We start from the raw sequence: 18,208 nt of genomic DNA, 5'->3' as shown, positions 1-18,208 counted from the left end.
AACAGATGAAGAGACCACCAGCTGCAGGCACAATTTCTATAGACATAAATTATAACCCTGTAAAATCTGTGATTTATTTAAGAATTGACTGTTTGCGTGAACTTCACAAACATTTGAATATACTTATCATAAATCTGCAACTGTAAGAACCTGACAGTCTATTAGTTACATCTAATAAACTAGAAACCCTATGATGTTGGTTCTGCTCACCCACCCCCTCCAGATCAGCGCAGATTTATTCTGAAATTCCAACGTCATATGTCATATGTCTTAGTTTTCTTATATCCAGATTTACTGCAACATCCTAGAATTTCCCAACCAGGTAACAAACCTTTCTCACATAGCAGTGCCCGGATAACCAAAGCGTACATCCGGGCACTAGTGTTAAAATAAGCGTGACTACCAATCAGGGAACTGCAAAACAAGATGCTCTGCTAATGACACTCAAGCAAGCAATACTAAAACAGCAAAGCTCAATACTGCTACTTCCCTCCTACGAGCAGAGCCAAAATGCAGACTCAAAGGACACTACTAACACAGCCTACAAGTACGTACATGCCAAAAATTAATACGTGCACACCAGAGTGATACCACCAAGCACACGAATCACCCTTGTTATATAGAGGTATTTTATTGTAATTCAAACTGACTCCAACAACAAAATTGTCTATGAGCGAGGCCTTTCTTTCTTCTCCTTATACAGTGCAAGCAGGGATACATTGGCAACTTTCACCACCTTGAATCTAACTCCCGGAATGTCTCCTACAGCATGACCCTTTCTACCAAATCCAGCTATTAGAACCTCATCGTTCTCTTCAATGAAATTCAGACAGCCATCATTAGGGACAAATGCTGTGATTTTCTTCCCATTCTTAATCAGTTGCACCCTCACACACTTCCTGATTGCAGAGTTCGGCTGCTTAGCTTCAACACCACTACACAAAAGAGACATTTTCGTAAAGCTGTACACAAATAACCATTTAGATTAATAGTAAGAATGATACTTCAGTTAACATACAACACAATTACAGTATGTACAAGAACAAGTCTCACACGTGTCACAAAATAAGTCCAAAATGTAAACATCCATACAATGCATACTCTACATAAATACAAACACCATACTCGCTCGACAATTACCCCCACAGCTCAAGTAAGCCCCCAGCCTCAACTTTGACCTATGTTCTAAGATTTTCACACCTTAGTCCTTAGTTAATGCTAATTGGTACTTTCCAGAGACTCAGAGGGTGTTCACACCGGGCCTAATCATGATTAGTTAAGCGTTCACACCGGTCCTAATCATGATTAGTGTAACGCCATTCTAATGCCGTTCTAATGCTGTAAAGAGTAGTATTGCAACCACATTATTGGCGTTACTGGTTGCACGTGAGGTAGTATACAAGAAGAGCATGCCGCCAATGTTTCTGATGTGGTGTTGTATGTTTGAACGTACAAACGCAGCAACAACATGGTGACGTATACGGAAGCGCAGGCAGATGTATACTACGTGCGTGCCTCTACATGTGACAACTTCCTGCTGTCTTTGAAGGAGCTGCCAGAGAAAGCAAACTAAATGATTCCCTTTTCAAAAACCTAAAGCAATGGACTGACGAATGAAAACTGTCTAGACTAATAACACTCACGTGCCCAGGTGACTTACTAATCATAGTTATCGGCGTGAATGCACTTGTGCTAATGTTGGCCTACTCATAGTTAGTCCCCAGATGTTGGTGTGAACACACTCTCAGTCACTGTTTGTAAAGCCCCATCCCAAACGCAATTACCATATAAGATGAAATATTGGTGGGGAATTTATTTTGGCGGATTTGCAGACTTTTCAGCGACCGCCAATATAAAATCCACCATTAATTTGGTCTCCGGCAACATTGACATCATCAGGCACGTAGATCAGCAAGATGGTAGGTATGCCGTCTGTTGTGCCTGTGCAGTAGTTGGAGACCATGCAATAAGTTAGGGAAATGTGAGCCACGAACACAGCTGTCACTCACATACAAAACATGACCACCTAATTAGATGGTAAGACCAGTTAGCAAACAGAGATGTCCAACCGCCAAGATAAAATCCGCCAACATGTTTTGTCTGTCAATTTGTTAGCAAACCACCAAAATAAATTCCCGCCAATATCTTATCTTATACGGTATTGTCCAGACAGCAATTAGCTAAACCCATATACCACACCATAGTACATGTAGCACATAAAAAAGACTAAAACCTTCATGTTTAGTAAACTTGTGACAGTCGCAAGTTTTCCAACATTCCCTATGTATACACACTGTGCCGCAGTACTGTAGCATATTTCTTAAAAAAGACAAGCATCAAAGAGGGGCCACAGGTGGACACAGCTGGAACAACAATTTAGATCACAGAAATTCCTTGGAGACATCTGCACCTCTATACTGTAAATGTATAAACAAGCAGTGCATCACCGGCCTTCCATAGGAACTACCAGTTCATATCAAACTCAAGTTAGACCAACTAGAAAACCTGTATATCAGCCATATAAGTCCACTTTCCCGTGTCTGATTACAGATCAGTATAAAAATGATTCGTGCAAGTGACCAAACGGCAACGAAAAAGCCACATGAAGTTCCGTCGCCCCAACCTTTTGTATTGTAGCTAGGGATTGTGTGTACTTGACAACCAAGAAACACCTTCAGAAGCTGACTGGTAACACCTACAGTCAACTATTCACACGTCCCATACTACAGTATGATCAATCTTTACTACATTCAATTGCGCTGTAACTAACACTGAGATAGTCAATGTTTGTCGATATCAATGTATATGTAAACAAATATTAACCATACCACTGTCGTTAAAACAAAACTGAGTGCCTACATATACTGTACATTTCAATTGTCTTGATTACAATCACGAAACAACTACTTACCAGGCCTAGATACGTAATCTAAATTACTAGGAAGTTTGCATGTTTACTTCCATGACAGGGTTTCACCAAATACGTATTGTCTAGCTGGAGTGTGGCATTTCAGTAGACGGTCAGAAATTCTGTGGCAACGTGTTATCAACTAGTATTAAACATATTAATTGCATAATGGTAATGGTCCGCCTGCCCGTATCATTTTTCACACCCAGCTCTGATGAGAAACTATGAATCAACTCAACAAATATACTGGCCTAAAAGTTATTAAATACATGCAGTAACAACACTAAACCTAGGATTACCTAGTCTCGCGTAGCCAGAGACCTTTCCGCCACATCACACTTCCGGGCAAATATGGGATCTGGTGAACAGCTTTTGATGTCGCTGTTTGCTATGTAGCCAGAAATCGGCTATCTAAAGACCAGACTGGTATGCAAGCAGTGCAATCCTATCTCAATTAGCTTTTCTTGTTCTGTACAAAACAACTCGAAGACTACAGCTAGATTCGTTACTGTTTCTGAAATCTGCAACTCTACAGCAGCAATTAATTAAACTTGGCCGCGAGAACATTGACATCGACAGGCTTCCATCTCTAAGGCAATCTGTCATGACTGACATCGTACGTAGCGTTGTGCTCTTATGTCGCAATGAAAACTGAATGCGAACGTACTCGATGTAAAGCAATGCACAAAACACATGAGATGATTACCCAAACACAGAAAGACGACTCATCTTGTTTCAATGACGTCAGCTCCAAGCCCTTCCAATTCCAGGACCAGATATCACTCACTCTGGACTGTTCGTGGTCGCCTTATTAGACGTCAAACAGCAAACAGCATCGAGTATGTTCTCATCCATTCAGTGCATTCGCATTCAGTCTCCGTTGTGGCACGAGCGCACGCTATAAACCTATGATGTCGAGGTTCCATGTCAATGTTCCCGTGGCCACGTTTAATTGCTGCAGTAGACATGCAGATTTCACAAACAGTAACGACACTAGCTGTACTCTTCGAGTTATCCTCTACTACACAAGAGAAGCTATTAAGATAGGATTGCACTGCTCATACCAGTCTGGTCTTTAGTGAAGCGTTTAAGAAACCAAATCCCGTCTTGAGATATCGGATTTCTGGCACACAGGGATATCAAAAGGTGTTCACCAGACCCCATTTTCCTCCATGAAATGGCGGAAAAAGGGGTCTGGCTACGTGAGACTAAGGGTTACCCTCAGATTTTGAGATGACTACACCACCTGCATAAACGTGGTCTGCAATTAGTAGCAACTATCCTACCCATGACCTAGCATCCTCTAGTGAGTGACTAACAATAGTGCACGAGAAAGAGCTACTACCAGTAGTATTCAAAACTTGAAGCATTCAGTCATTTTGAAACGCACAGACAAGCGAGTAACATACACCCTGGCCAAGTAAATCCCAAATAAGCATCACATGAACGTCGCACACACTCACACCGGACTAGAAAACACTGTAATAGTTACAATAACAAGACACGCTCTTACACTTTCTCTAGAACAATGCCTTTTGCATGAGATGCACCACCAAACGGATTAGCTTTCAATGCCGTTCCCAAATGCGCTTTCTTGTAGTCCTTATCGGCCCACTTCTGATCGCGTCGGTGAACACGTAGCTTCCGAGCAGTTCGTAGACCACGAGGCTTACCTACAGCATAAACGAACAGTTTCTCAGTAGCATTCACCACTTACGAAGCGAGAAGAAACATTCAAATCAGGATGGGCAAGATACACGCAGACTAACCCATGTCTTAGCACGCTACTGACCGAGCATGCGCAAATTATTGTAACGCGGAGGCGTGTGGCAGTCTGGAGGTTGTAAATAGTGAGGCATCGCTGGTGTATCTTGCGCCTGAGTGATTAATTTCTTTTTATTACTGTATGTAGAGATGGAAGTGGCCTGTGCTAACACCTTATATTCTGGATCCGGAGGTCTAGTCTAACCGTAGTGTAGCCTACATGCAATTCAGTGGCGAACAGAAATGAAGTTTGGATACGGGCTAGGTACGTGCTGAGAGAGAATGAACAAATTAATTAGAAAGGTTAGTGCAGCAGCTCCAAGTCTGTCATGATATTGTTGTAAATGCTTGAACTTGGCATGTGTGTGTTGTAAATTTAATTAGATTAGAGTAGAATGAATGAGTGAATAATGAATGAATGAATTGGTCGACATTTAACAAATAGACTATACCAACAGGTGCCTTCCAATTGACCGCTTTGGCTTGGTATGGGTTAGAGAGGCCATCAGTGTGTCATTTGTTGGTGCTTGAGCAAACACACTGAGCAATTTACTGGAAAGAGGAGAAATGCTGGACAACATCTGCAATGCTGTCAGGGATGACTTTGAGATAGGCAACATGTCCTTCACACACAATCTGAAGGATGCTTTGGACAATCTTCACACAGTGGGTGATAGCATGTTAATTAAAGATATTACCATTGTTGAGAGATATTACTGGGAATTCAAACCATTTACAGTCCAGGCTGCAAATTGTCAAGAGAGGCAAGATATTTAAGGACTACCTAGTGTTGTGCCCCACTAAAGAAGATCGAGCAAGGCTCAGTAGTGGAGGCGTCGTGGCTGGGAAGTGGCTTGAAGCTATTCCATGTTTGCAAAATTCACATTTTCCAATGCCCAATTTTGTATTTCGGCATTCATGCGTCTTGGAGTGTCCCTCCCCAGTTGAGAAATATCAAACAATACGTCAGTCAATGTAAGATGATGACAAGGGTTACCATCTTTTGACGTAGAAATTTGGGGTGGCCCCATAAGACGTCACAATCACTTTCTTGATAGCGTTTTAATATATTATAATATGTTGCAGTCTGTTAATTATTGCTGCAGGAAAGAACTTATGCCACAGTTTGAAGGGAAACAATGCACTGACATAGCAGTGTACAACTACCATGATGGCAAAAAATTGCTACTGGACATTGTAATTACCCATTCCTCGTCCAAGACAAATCTAACTGACAGCAGTGAGAAAGCTGGATTTGCTGCATCTGCAAAGGAGAAAGAGAAAAAGGATGAAAATATTTATTGAAGGCGAACAATCTTGGACTCCTCTTCCGGCCTATAGCCATTGAAGTATTGGAAGATCGGGGAAACAAGCCGAGGAGAAGGAGATATTGTTGTTGGCACCACTTGTGCTAAATATGCCCTGTGACCAATGTAAGAGACCCGGGCAATCCAGCTGGAGAACTCTGACATAATTAGTGACAAGATTATCAGCAGTTTCAGGAAAATTCAAATAAGCCAGCTAACGTGCCAACTTCGCCCAGTTTTTGGATTGGAATGTAATTGGATCTGACTGACAGGGCTCGGAACTTTGTATTGTAGCTAGATTTTGTTGTTGTAGTGAAAATGGTTTTGAAATAAATGAATGAATGAATGAATACTCGACAAGGACAGGATTTTAGAATCATGACCTTTCTTGCTGCACTGTTAGCTGTCTTGCTGCATTGAGGCTTGAATATCAGGGAAAGCCGAAAACATTGCAAGACTAGTCATGAGGCTAAGCATTGACTAGACATGAATGTTTATGATAAAGGGCAGTTTGCCCTGGACACTGTTATTATATAGAAATTTTGCTGTTGTGATGCAGCACTGATTAAAATTTAAACTGAATGAATAAAGCTACGGATTAAGGACACAACACTTCAAGTATGTTATGGGTGGGACCCATAGAACTGCTGCAAATGCAAAAACCTGTTGCCCAGTGTTGCCATCATCAAACATCTTTGAGAAACACCAGACCGTCTCCAATGTAGACTGCAAGCCATAAAAAAGACATAGCAGGAAGGTGGTTAGACGCACAGACTCCCACGTTTGCAAGAATAAATTCTTTCCAATGCTCAATTTTGCATTGCAACTTTTTTGCAACTTGGAGTGTTGTTTCCTCAGCTCAGCGATATTAAGAAATGTGTCAAACCATGCAATAGGGATGTAGATGATGAGGGGTATTACCTATTAACTTGCAAGTTTGCAGATGGTCTGATTAGATGTCGCAATTACTTCATGGACAGCTCTTGTGACATGCTAAGGTCCAAAAAAGGAACTGATAGACGAGTTTGAAGGCAAACAACTACTAGACTTAGTTGTGTATAACTATTGTGACTGTAGAAAGTTACTTTTAGCCATCACTGTGACACATCCATGGTCGATACGAACCTTTTGGGCAGCAATGAAAAGGTAGGTTATGCAGTATCAATGAACAAAACAGAGAAAGTAACAAATATCTCCAAGATGCTAATGGAGCAGGCTATCCTTTTAGACCTATAGTGATTGAAGTGGTTAGAAGATGGGGTGCAAATGCAGAAAAATGCTACATGAAACATTAATTCTGACACCGCCAGTTCTCAGAACTGCTGCTGCCCACTTTGAGAAGGAATGGTCAACCCAGCTGGCTGTCTGACTGTAAAGAGAGAATGCAAACATAGTGAATAAAGAGATCGTGGATATTACGGGAAAGAGAACAAGCAAATTAAGACAGAGAAAAATACCCGATAAGTACAACATTTTTAACTTTGCATGTACTGAATGACTATGTGTAGATAGAGGGCAGTTTGCCCTGGACACTGTTAGTGTAGAAACTCTGCTGTTGTGATGTGGTATTGATTTCAAATAAATGAATGAACAGAAAAATGAGGTGATAAGATTTGTGGTGGGATCAATATTTCGAAGCAGAGGCAAACTACAACAGTGCGTGAAAATTTGCTATTTTAGGCCCCATAGTCTGCTTTATCATAGGACGGTTTGACCAACTAAAACGGACTTATAATATGTTATGATTATGCCATTATATGCTTATTCTGACAGTTGAGTTGACATCTACATGAATTGTAAGCTATACCAGTGTCGTCGATTACGGCCGGACGTCGGACATTGTTCGCCCATTATCACAGTTTGCTCAGCAGTATCTTGTCATCAGTACATATGTAGAGAAGCTCTCTAGTCAAACAAATGACCCATGCACGAACAAGGGATAGAAAGTTTGGATATGAATAAGGTGAGAATGTTGTTGTTAGGTATGGGTGGTCAACTAAATGGTCACAAGAGCAGAGATGTGCTTAGCAATTAATACACATTCTAATTAAACACGATAGGTTCTACCAGCTTCTGGATTCCAAATAAAAGGTGGGAACAGATATTCACGGCTGGCAATTTTGGCTGAACTTTTTTGGCTTGCAGTAGTAGACAAATGTAAGGTTCGAGAAGGCACCAACAGTAGCCTCCAATAGTCGTGTAATAATTAAGCTAATCCTTGTGATTTTGACGAGGGGAGGCATATTGTTAGTCTATAGATCTAGAGCATACTATGCCAAACAATTTACCTTTCCTTCTCCTGTTTATTGTCTGTATCTGTCATATGGTCTTATGCGTTGTGTTATTGAATAGTATTTAGTGTGCACATAAACTATCTAATACTTAATTCTTGATGTTCTTCAAATTTTAAAAAGGTGTGATATAATCTTATCCAAGTCACATTATGTAGTCTTGACCTCATGACTTGAATTTGATGTACAATGCAACAGCATTTATCATGCCCCTATCTTGCATATAAGTAATCCCTTAATAAAAGCATAACATGCAGGTGCTTTCTGCATGTCTGTAACACATTCTACTAAAACTTGGTGTAACATTAATTTTGTATATTGGTTGACTCATCAGGAACTAGCAAAATATATAAATTTGCATAGACATTTCCAGTAGTATAGTAAAGTACATATCATTAACAGCTTTGTCTGGTCATGTCTGGCTAAATTTCGTTATAACCTGACATTTTGTCTGGTCATTTGCAAGTTCTTATTGCGGACACTGTATACATGAGTCGTACAATAACTGAATCTTTTGGCTCAGAACGGTTCTGTCAAAACACATTTGCACACTATTCTAAATGTTGTTTACACCGATTATTTAAACTTTATTTTACTACTCATTTACACTACAACTGTTCCAGAAAAATATTGGATTTTCTAAGAGAATCTAACTTCAGTTGTTTGGGATTTAAATGTGGGAATATGTCTCCAATTTTGTTGATGTTATTGATGCTATGGAAGTCATTCTCTTTTGACACATGAAGGCTTTTATATAACAATTGTAATGCTACTGTAGTGTGCGCACTCATTCACAAGATGATAGTTTACAGCAAGATGGTAGGCTTTTTAGAGTAGAATTCAAATCACTACTGCCGATGTGCTTGACTTCATGCCTTACTGTAGTTTGTCTGTTGCAAATATTTTTTGCAATTTAATTTGTGCATGTTGTATACAGCTGTGACTGTGTAAACTACCAAACTCTTATATTTATAAAACAAAACTCTTCGCCAAGAGTTTGATTTAGGGAAAAAGCCAAAACTCTTCGCCAAGAGTTTGATTTAGGGAAAAAGCAGACTCGACCTTGACATGTTGAGTTGGGAGTTTTATCAAACCCACTGAAATTTACCAGTCTACATGTTTGTTTTATTATAGGTAGGCTGTGGTGGTTAAGTTGTTGACATGTTTTTTGAAAATGCATTGAAACACCTATCAAGCATTCGCTGAGCATCCATAGAGTTTTACGAGCATTTTCACACCATGACTTGGGATGCTATGCTGGTGCCAGCGTTGCAACACTGGAAGTAGACTGATGGTGTTCTACCTATCATATGCTGTTTTCACTCACTTGATCTACAAAAATATGGAAACACGCTGGTTAAGAATCTCTCTATTATTAGAAAATTGCTGTTCTGTTAGATCTGACTATCGATATGGTGGAGTCATCAATGCGCCTTAATTACCATAAAACAGGCTTTCTTGTTCAAGCAAGTTATATTAGCCATAGCCATATAGGAAGGACTATGTTGACTGACATGACAGTACAAGGGAAGAGGACAGCTACTGAGTATTTTGTGGGGTCTTACTGTACACAGTATGGCTTTTGTAACTTAATATTGATTATACTAGGTAGGTTTAGATATGACAACCAACTGACAATAGCAATTACATGAAACCACTCGAGACTTAGGAGTTCATATAGCAAGTAAAAGAAGACAACCAATTATTTTCGTCACTCTTGACACAATCATAATAAGACAAGTCTAGCTAAAAAACATTCAAAATCATTCAGTCCCGGACACACCATTTAAAACAAATTACAGCAGATAACAGACAAGTCCGGGGTTGCAATGCCTATGATTTTAGCGAGCATCACATCGATCTCCAAAAGTAGATTTGAAATCTGCTTCGGCTTGTTTGCTGGCAGCCCTATTTCGAAACCAATCCTGCACTTGCATGTCGTCACACCGACCAAGTGGCAGAGGCTTAGGCAGACCATTGGGTTTGCCAATTTGTTCATACCACAGGTCAATCATACGATACATAAATTCCTTCAGTGCGTTCCAAAGTTCTTCTGGATCAGTCTGGTTGAAAGTGACAGATGGAGGAATGCCGTCAAGATTCAAGCTTGAAGCATCCTTTAGCCATGCATTCACTTCATTGATATATGTACTGACGATATCTTCCCACTGCTTGATAGGAGGGTCATTCGTATTTACAACAGGATTGGGCAGATTATTTCCGAGGCTTTCACAGTTCTTAGTTGTGTCCCTCCAGTCACCTTCATCATTCATCCAGCGGTCTCTCTGCACAGGCCAGTTCTTGGTACAGTCACTCACATCTAAAATGTAAAATAGCGTTGTCACTCACTCTACTGAACAAGAGTGCATAGTAATCTTACCAACACATGAATTAACTCCATCACCACTGAAATTTGCCATACATTCGCATCGAAATGATCCCCCGGAGTTTATACAATTAGCATATTTGTGACAGTTATTTGCGTTGGGATCAACACACTCATTTATGTCATCGCAAACATTCTTGCCATCACCGGTGAAGCCAATTCTACAAACACAGTCTCGTATGCTACCAGTAACAACTTGACAAATACCGTTGGTGTGACATTGATCGTTAGCTGTACATCCCACACATGGTCCATTGATTGGATCTCCAGTAAATCCCGGGGGACAGATACATTGAAAAGAACCATCCAAATCCAAACATCGAGCAGTGCTATGGCAATTATTTAGACTTGGATTGGCGCATTCATCAATGTTTATACAAAGTATACCGTTTCCAGCATATCCAGAATTGCATGTGCATATAAATGATCCAGGTGTATTAGTACAGAATGCATTATTAGCATGACAATTGTCAGTGTTTTCAGAGCACTCGTCGATTTCATCACAGTCTATGCCATTTCTTCTGTAGCCACTGTTGCAAGTACAAAAAAAAGATCCCTGAGTGTCATCACATCTAGCTTGTGCATGACAATTGTGAGTTCCCTCTGCACACTCGTCGATGTTAACACATTCTCGACCAGTTCCCCTGAATCCAGGTTTACAAGTACAAGTAAAAGATCCATCAGTGTCAGAACAGTCAGCATTTGCATGACAGTCATGTATTCCTTTCGAACACTCATTAATATTCACACATTCAACGCCAGTTCCGCTAAATCCAGTGTCACAACCACAAGTGAAAGATCCCTCTGTGTTAACACAATCAGCATTGCCATCACAATTATGAGAATTTTCTACACACTCGTTAATGTCATTACACTCTTGGCCGGTTCCCCTAAATCCAATCCTACAAGTACAAGTAAAAGATCCGATTGTGTCGGTGCAATCAGCATTGTCACTGCAGTCATGAGTATTCAAAAGACATTCATTTACATTGACACAAACCTGACCATTTCCAGTATATCCAGGCCTACAAGTACAAGTAAAGCTTCCAATGGTGTTATCACACAGAGCCATAGCATGACAGTTATGACTAGGTACAGTACATTCATCGATGTCGTTGCACGTAGTTAATCCATTTCCAGTGAATCCTAGATTGCATACACAGGCAGCCCCAATGCATCGAGCATTAGAATGGCAATCACCATCGTTGACGCAGGGTGGTGTTGTGAAGGTCCAGTCACCCTTGTTCAGTACACCGTTGCTTGTAACTGGTCCACCACCAGGACAGTTATTGTCAACACCCACAAAAGCTCCCTGTTCTACAATTATGTAATGATCTTGATTCCCAACATAATTCGCCCTCAATGAAAAGCTTGCTGTGTGCGTGTTACCCACAGAACTGATAGAAACAGCTGTAGAAGTTGAAGTATCGATCATCTCTACGACACTATCATCACTTGTCTTATGAATCGTTATATAACGAGGAGTGGTGGGTCTGCGAACCTAATAATAAGACAACACCCTAAGCTAGATCAAACAACTACCATATATTAATAGAATTTACTTGTTTAGAGAAAGATATACTCGCAGTTCCTGAACCTGGCGAAAACACTCCACCATTTGGTGATCGAGTTGCAAGTAGCACCTCTGGAGGATCAACTGCAAAATAGAAGTGTCAGCAAGATTTTTAACTGTCATTGTAATATCAAATCTTACATCCTGGAAGCAAGGAGATACAGTGTTGATCGCTTGCACCCCTAATGTTAACATACAAATTGTTAGATAATCAAAATAGATATGTGTGTACCTCAAGTTGAAACACTCACTCTTGATCATCAATTGCAAGGAAGCAGAGAAAGAAAGGCTTTCCATACTGGTCTGATGTAGGTGTCCAAGTGAAAGTTGCCCGTTTCAATCCTCCACCAATATCATCAAATGTGGACTCAATCATGCCTTGTGGCTTGGCTGTAACAAGGAAGTCAACGCTAAGAAAGAACACATACAGATCAATCTAGATCTTAGATAGAGATCATACATATACCACCATACTTGTTGTTTGGATTTACGTGTCTAGTTGTAACAGTGTAAGTAAACGTGTCACCCTCAGATATAGCAAAGCAGTGAGGTTGAAGGAGTGTATCAACAAACTCGGGCTTCTCGTTACAAGGCAGTTTAGCTTCGACAACTTTAATTAAAAACTGCAGCGGAACTTCACTCAGATATGTCGTTGTGCCTCCCACATCAATGTGATCTTCAAGAACAACAGCAACTGCATAGAGTCCTTCATTGGGTGGCGTCCATACTATCTCACAATTTGTCTGTATAGATATAGATATACACATTATAATAAATTCAAGTATGTGCACTGATGTGCACATTGGTTACCAACAGACATACCTCATCTAGCTGTGCATTGAATGGCGGTCTGTCAAGATCGTGACAAACACCACCACATTCATCAAAACCATCGTCATCGTTTCCATCATCAGGTAAAGTTTGTTTACCATTGGCCCAACGACATCTGACAGCGTCGGAGTCTTCGTCACGGTTAGGAATAACGACGCGATGCTCACATCCACCTCTTGCAGGAAGAACAGGAATCATTTGGGTGATTGGGCTAGTGTTGATACGTGTTGGGTCATCAGGGCGACCTCCTAGGTTAATTTCAGTGTACACTCGTTGTGTAAGGTCAGATAAACCGGGTACATTTTGAAGAGTAGCCAACCAACAGCACCGATCAGTTCCAGCAGGATCAATGCTATAACAAATGTCTTATAGTCTGTTATGATGTAACAACAAGATCTTAGGTTTACCCAAAGAAGAACTTTGGTCCCAAATTAATTGGAAAGGTATGTTCAATGGTTCTTGTTCCAAAGGACCAGTCATCTGCCGCACTGAATGCAGTACACTCGTATTGCATGTCTGGTATGAGTTGGTCTCCACAATTGTCGCTAAGGCAACGCCACCCAGTGGCCGAACCATGCAGCGCCTTAGTAGCAATGAGATTATCGTTGCATTCCACGCCATTTGACTTTCCAGTACTACTCGATCGACGCCAGGCAATGTTGAAAGTGATGCTCACCTAAAACATGTACAATATCTGAGACTCTGATCGTAAATACTAATTAATACAAAACGAGAAAATAGTTAATCATACAAAATAATTACTACAGACAGCTCTGTGTACGTAAGTAACGTCACTGTCTAGTTGCAATTGATATCTGTTGTTTGCTTGTCTATGTTGTGCCCTTCTGTGCAGGCAAGTCAGGATTTACTAGAGGGGGAGGGGGGAAACCGAGTTTGTAGGTGTGTCTTCTAAAACAGTAAGCTCTATAAAACAGTGAGCTCTAAACGGCTGAGTGTAGTGGTTTTAATACTGTAATTATAATTATAATATTAGCAATGGCTACCACTCCATGGTTTGGGAGTTCAAACCCCAGTGATGACAGTAAATTATGAAACTTGGTCTGTCTTTCTTTCTCATGTTTCTCTATCTTTGTCCATGAGACTATGACTCGTTTAAGTTGTTGGGAAGTTTCTGTAGTCTAGCAAACGGTCCGTTCAGCGCTTTCCTGGTGGTCATTGATATCCACTAGGTTGTGCCGAGTTCGCGGTCACTGTAATGCCCTCAATCTTTATCGAATTGGCCAGTCATTGATCGCCGTGTGGCCTACACAGAAACATGTACCCTGCTGGGCTCACCTGCTGGGTTGGTGGGCGCCCAGATTGGGTAGGGTAAAGACCCCACTTGCCCATCATGGAGGGGCATAACGACACATAACATGTTTTCTTTCACACCTACGGTACAGCGGCAGAATAATTGTAAATTACCAACTATATTTGTTCTGAACAAGGAAACGTCAGAAAAACCCTATCAGTCTAGTTTTCATTTTTCTCTAGGTCAAGAAGTGGGGATTGATTGAAGCAGCAGCCATCTTGGCCGCTTGGCAGCAAAGCATTACAATAGCACTATAGTCAAGGTGTTGTGTTATCAGGCTGTAGGCTCAGATTTGAAGTACACGGGCCGGTACGTATACTAATAGATCAATTCAGTTAGAAAAAAGTTTCGATCCCCAAACGGGGGGGGGGGAGGGGAACGTACCCCAGTCTCCCCGCCTGGATCTGCTTATGCAAGTAGCCCGCATCTCAACTTGTGTGTGACTTTCAACCGTTAGCTTTTTGCCATAGTACAATACAAGCACCCAAATTTTCTAACTGCTCCCAAACTCCTAACTTTTAAGTTTAATTAACGCAGTACTCCAGCCCAAGGGAAATTCTATAGGATCAATGTAGAACGTTGCCATGCAGGGTTACAAGAGTTTGCATCCATTCTAAAGTCTTACAGGAAATACACCAATAAGTGGTGTGTACACAATATTCAGCATATTGTGGTTGCTTGCAGGTAGTTGGTATGTACTATTGTCGTTTGTCGCGCGCGTGTGCGTGCACTGCATGTTTAACTCAACTTTAATTAGCTAACGCGCGCCCCACCCTTGGAATTGTTTACCCACATGTGTCTGACTCTTTCTGCTAAAACCTAAAGGTACGTACTGCATTACACTTACAACTCCGAGACAACGAAAAAACCCATAGTTTTCTGTATGACATGCTTCTACTCTGAAAGAAGACAAAAATTAATACCTCCACGTGCACCTCCGCTATCTTTACTAACTATACGCTCACGTAGAAATCAACACAACAATGAATTTCAGTTCTAGCCGACGGCCATTGATTACGTAGGCTTCCACTTGTCTAGCCTACTCATACAGTGTGGCCCTTCACATAGTGGATCCAAGTCTAAGCGAAAATTGCGGTGTGTGGCTGTCTAACCAATGTACGTATTACTAGTGAGACATTGTAGAGAAAACACCAAGAAAAGACACAACCGTTGTTGCACATTATACTGTGTCGTTTTGTCTGTTGTTTACGTGAGTGGTTCTAACGGCCACAACAACCCTAGCAGCCAGGAGGATCTTAAAGAGGATGTTCCGTCTGTTTCCGGAATGATCACATAAGATCAATATGTAATTTATTTAATTAAACAAGGACTGAAATAATTCTTACGTGAACGTAGACAACATTTGCATACATTACTCTGTCTTATCTAAACCTGTCAATGTCAAACTTGGACGGATTCGGCAGTTACTGGAGACCCCTGACCCGTTGACCCGTTGTGCGAGTCGCTTCAAATCCGCCACTCTACGTATACGCAACTACGCATGCGGTCAGTCCATCCGCATGCAGGAAATGCGTCTAGGTCCAATGACTGACATTGTGGAATAGTGACTGACGGTCAGTTAGCTGTTCTAGCTAGCGTTAGTACGTATCTAAGCTCTACATCGTGTATGACAGACGAAACGTGTTTTGAAGTGAAACGGTTGTCAACTACGACCCGTTGAAGGCTAGAGATGGGTAGGTGCTACGCGGTTGCTCCTGTACGAACTTAGCTGCGGGCGCTTTTCCACTTCACTAAATTTAATGCCGTCCATTTCCACACGCGCGTTCATTTGTGTGGTCACACCCAAACTTGGTCGGGTAGTAGCTTGCAAATTTGATGAGTAAGTAACTGCATTCTACGCATCTTCCTAAGTGTGTAAGGTTTATCACATTATCAGAAATGACGTCGCCAAAAAAGGCGATGACTGAGTTCAGTGGCGTACGTAGTTCGGTCTAGAGACGTGGAGTTTTTCTGTATCTGGTAGTCTAGCAGAGCCTGGAATCGTTGTTTGTTTGAGACTATGTTGAGAATCCTACACAGCATGTATGGCAAGGCAATAAGCGCGGCATAGGAGTAATTGTAACGCCATCGCGTAATTGGACAGTTCCAAGAAGCACGACCGCTGCGCTCCTCTACGGGTGTACCGGAACCAAGCAGATTTCGAACATCTGTCGCTACACTAGTTTATGAATTTTGAATATCAAATGTAACGAGAGTACCCTAGTCTGACTGTTGATTGTAAGTGAAAGAGCTATCAACTCCAAGTCCTTGCCATTGATATCCAATAGGAGACATCATCAACAATAGGCGACCTCGCCAAACAGTACCAGAACAAAGTGCAGCCATATCTAGTCGCCCAGGATCTACGGAGCTTCACGCCCTTTCTTCTGCTGCTTGACTAGTCGCATCAACATATAGACAATGGAACTCTAGACTATCATTCAATTAGCATTCCATTCCGTTCTTGCATTCCTGCACACCTCTAGTATCCTACATGTTTGTCGAAAAGTCTAAGCAGCCCAATCGCATACTATAGATCCGTTTTGCCAATCCCTACAATGAGACCATCATAAACTAAATTTTAGCGAAAGTCACACGACCCGTTGTCCGTCTAGCCACCCGAAATCTAACACATGCAGCAACTATTGCGTGGGTATTCCAACGCTACACGGCTTCAAGGTCTCTAGGGCTTCTAGGAACTAGCAAGGTCCGGTGCGGACGCATCTGTTGAAACGTTCTAGCGAACTGCGAGTCAACCATCAAAGGTTGTCCACAAGATATTGTGTGCTTCTGCGCTGCAAAGTCAGTTAATGTAAAAATGTATAACAAACACTGCACAAATAAATAAATCGCACAACATTTAGTTTCAGCCAATAGGCAGACGTGCGGCCAGTCTCACCTTTCCCGGTTCTGCTGGAGTGGCAATAGACTTCCAATTGATAGTAGCGCCACGAAAATGCGACGCGTCTGCTAGTTGAACAACAGCGACGACCAGGAAAATACAGTACCAAGCGCTCGCCATCTGAAGCATGACAATAAACATTAAATCAAACTGAACGATTTCGCAGTGTAGGAGAAGCAGGTACAAGAAACTCACGCTTGAAAAGATGCGCTGTGGTGTAGTCAAGAGTAGGGACACCAGATGCGCTCTGATCGGCTGTCTGATGCAGAGTGCTAGGCGATTACCTTGAAGTTACATTTCGCTTTATGAGTTTACGTCACTGACGAATCACTCGCTGTCTACGTCATTAACTATTTGCTCGCCGTTAGGTCTAATAACATTAGCAACCTTGTTTGCGCAGCCGAAACCCAACAAGCTCCAGCCGCTCGTTCTCCCTCGTATAACGAGATGCCAACTACACACGACACTCGAGCTCACGATTCACCGAGTTTCTCAAAATTCTATTCGAAAACCTTTCACCACTTACTTGTGTACCGTACAAACGAGTCTGCTAATTAGAAACCTGCGCCGTACCCTGACGCAACCCTTATTACTCGGTTAGGTCAGATTCTTGAATTTGCTTTGCTAAATGAATTTGGTGAACACCGCGACATGCCAAATTTCCACAACAGAACGACCTCCCATCCTGAGACCCGAGAAGTGCTAACTTCAATTAGACACAAACCACACGCGTGAGCCGTGAATTTGAGAGCAGCAAAGATATGCAACGCATGAATGAAAGGTATGCAACGCATTACTCAAAAGAACAGTCGTCTGCTGCTGCTGCTAACCGAATAGGCGTGTTTTACAGTGCTTTTAAGTTATTCGTTTTCAATATTAGCACTGCTCAACCATCTGAATTTCACGTGAAAACGAAGCACGTACAATTATTCAC

General features: G+C 41.5%; 2 protein-coding genes and 1 long non-coding RNA gene across 4 annotated transcripts; 1 reads left to right on the top strand and 2 right to left on the bottom strand.

The window, feature by feature from the left end:
* Positions 1 to 606: 606 nt before the first annotated feature.
* On the bottom strand, positions 607 to 4,712 carry LOC134195469 (small ribosomal subunit protein uS12). The gene is made up of 3 exons (XM_062664488.1): positions 4,678 to 4,712; positions 4,422 to 4,581; positions 607 to 935 (listed from the first exon to the last, which is right to left on the bottom strand). The coding sequence occupies exons 1-3, from the start codon at positions 4,679 to 4,681 to the stop codon at positions 668 to 670; spliced, it is 432 nt and encodes a 143-aa protein (XP_062520472.1). The 5' UTR covers positions 4,682 to 4,712; the 3' UTR covers positions 607 to 667.
* An 11-nt stretch (positions 4,713 to 4,723) lies between these two features.
* LOC134195468 (uncharacterized) lies at positions 4,724 to 6,601 on the top strand. 2 transcript variants are annotated; one of them, XR_009972375.1, is made up of 3 exons: positions 4,724 to 4,748; positions 4,821 to 4,975; positions 5,131 to 6,601. It is a non-coding gene; the product is annotated as an uncharacterized LOC134195468 (long non-coding RNA). The 2 variants fall into 2 exon arrangements; XR_009972374.1 differs by having other exon boundaries at positions 4,724 to 4,758.
* Positions 6,602 to 9,846: 3,245 nt separating this feature from the next.
* Positions 9,847 to 17,538, bottom strand: LOC134195351 (uncharacterized). Its single transcript, XM_062664369.1, has 10 exons — positions 17,470 to 17,538; positions 17,272 to 17,394; positions 13,468 to 13,736; positions 13,052 to 13,412; positions 12,704 to 12,972; positions 12,481 to 12,639; positions 12,371 to 12,411; positions 12,219 to 12,313; positions 10,651 to 12,157; positions 9,847 to 10,590 (listed from the first exon to the last, which is right to left on the bottom strand). The coding sequence occupies exons 2-10, from the start codon at positions 17,392 to 17,394 to the stop codon at positions 10,112 to 10,114; spliced, it is 3,303 nt and encodes a 1,100-aa protein (XP_062520353.1). The 5' UTR covers positions 17,470 to 17,538; the 3' UTR covers positions 9,847 to 10,111.
* Positions 17,539 to 18,208: the final 670 nt, after the last annotated feature.

This window comes from Corticium candelabrum, chromosome 20 (assembly GCF_963422355.1).
Source record: "Corticium candelabrum chromosome 20, ooCorCand1.1, whole genome shotgun sequence".
Classification (NCBI taxonomy): domain Eukaryota; kingdom Metazoa; phylum Porifera; class Homoscleromorpha; order Homosclerophorida; family Plakinidae; genus Corticium; species Corticium candelabrum.
The sequence above is the reverse complement of the archived record's forward strand: the minus strand, read 5'-3'. Positions and strand labels throughout refer to the sequence as shown.

What these genes read in the sequence shown, in the direction of transcription:
- LOC134195351 (XM_062664369.1), bottom strand. Translation starts at nt 17,394, where the DNA reads ATGGCGAGCGCTTGGTACTGTATTTTCCTGGTCGTCGCTGTTGTTCAA. An exon ending in CTCCAGCAGAACCGGGAAAG is followed by an intron (nt 13,737 to 17,271) that starts GTGAGACTGGCC and finishes TACATGTTTTAG; the next exon opens with GTGAGCATCACTTTCAACAT. An exon ending in TCAATGCACAGCTAGATGAG is followed by an intron (nt 12,973 to 13,051) that starts GTATGTCTGTTG and finishes ATATCTATACAG; the next exon opens with ACAAATTGTGAGATAGTATG.
- LOC134195469 (XM_062664488.1), bottom strand. An exon ending in GGCATTGTTCTAGAGAAAGT is followed by an intron (nt 936 to 4,421) that starts GTAAGAGCGTGT and finishes TCTTTTGTGTAG; the next exon opens with TGGTGTTGAAGCTAAGCAGC.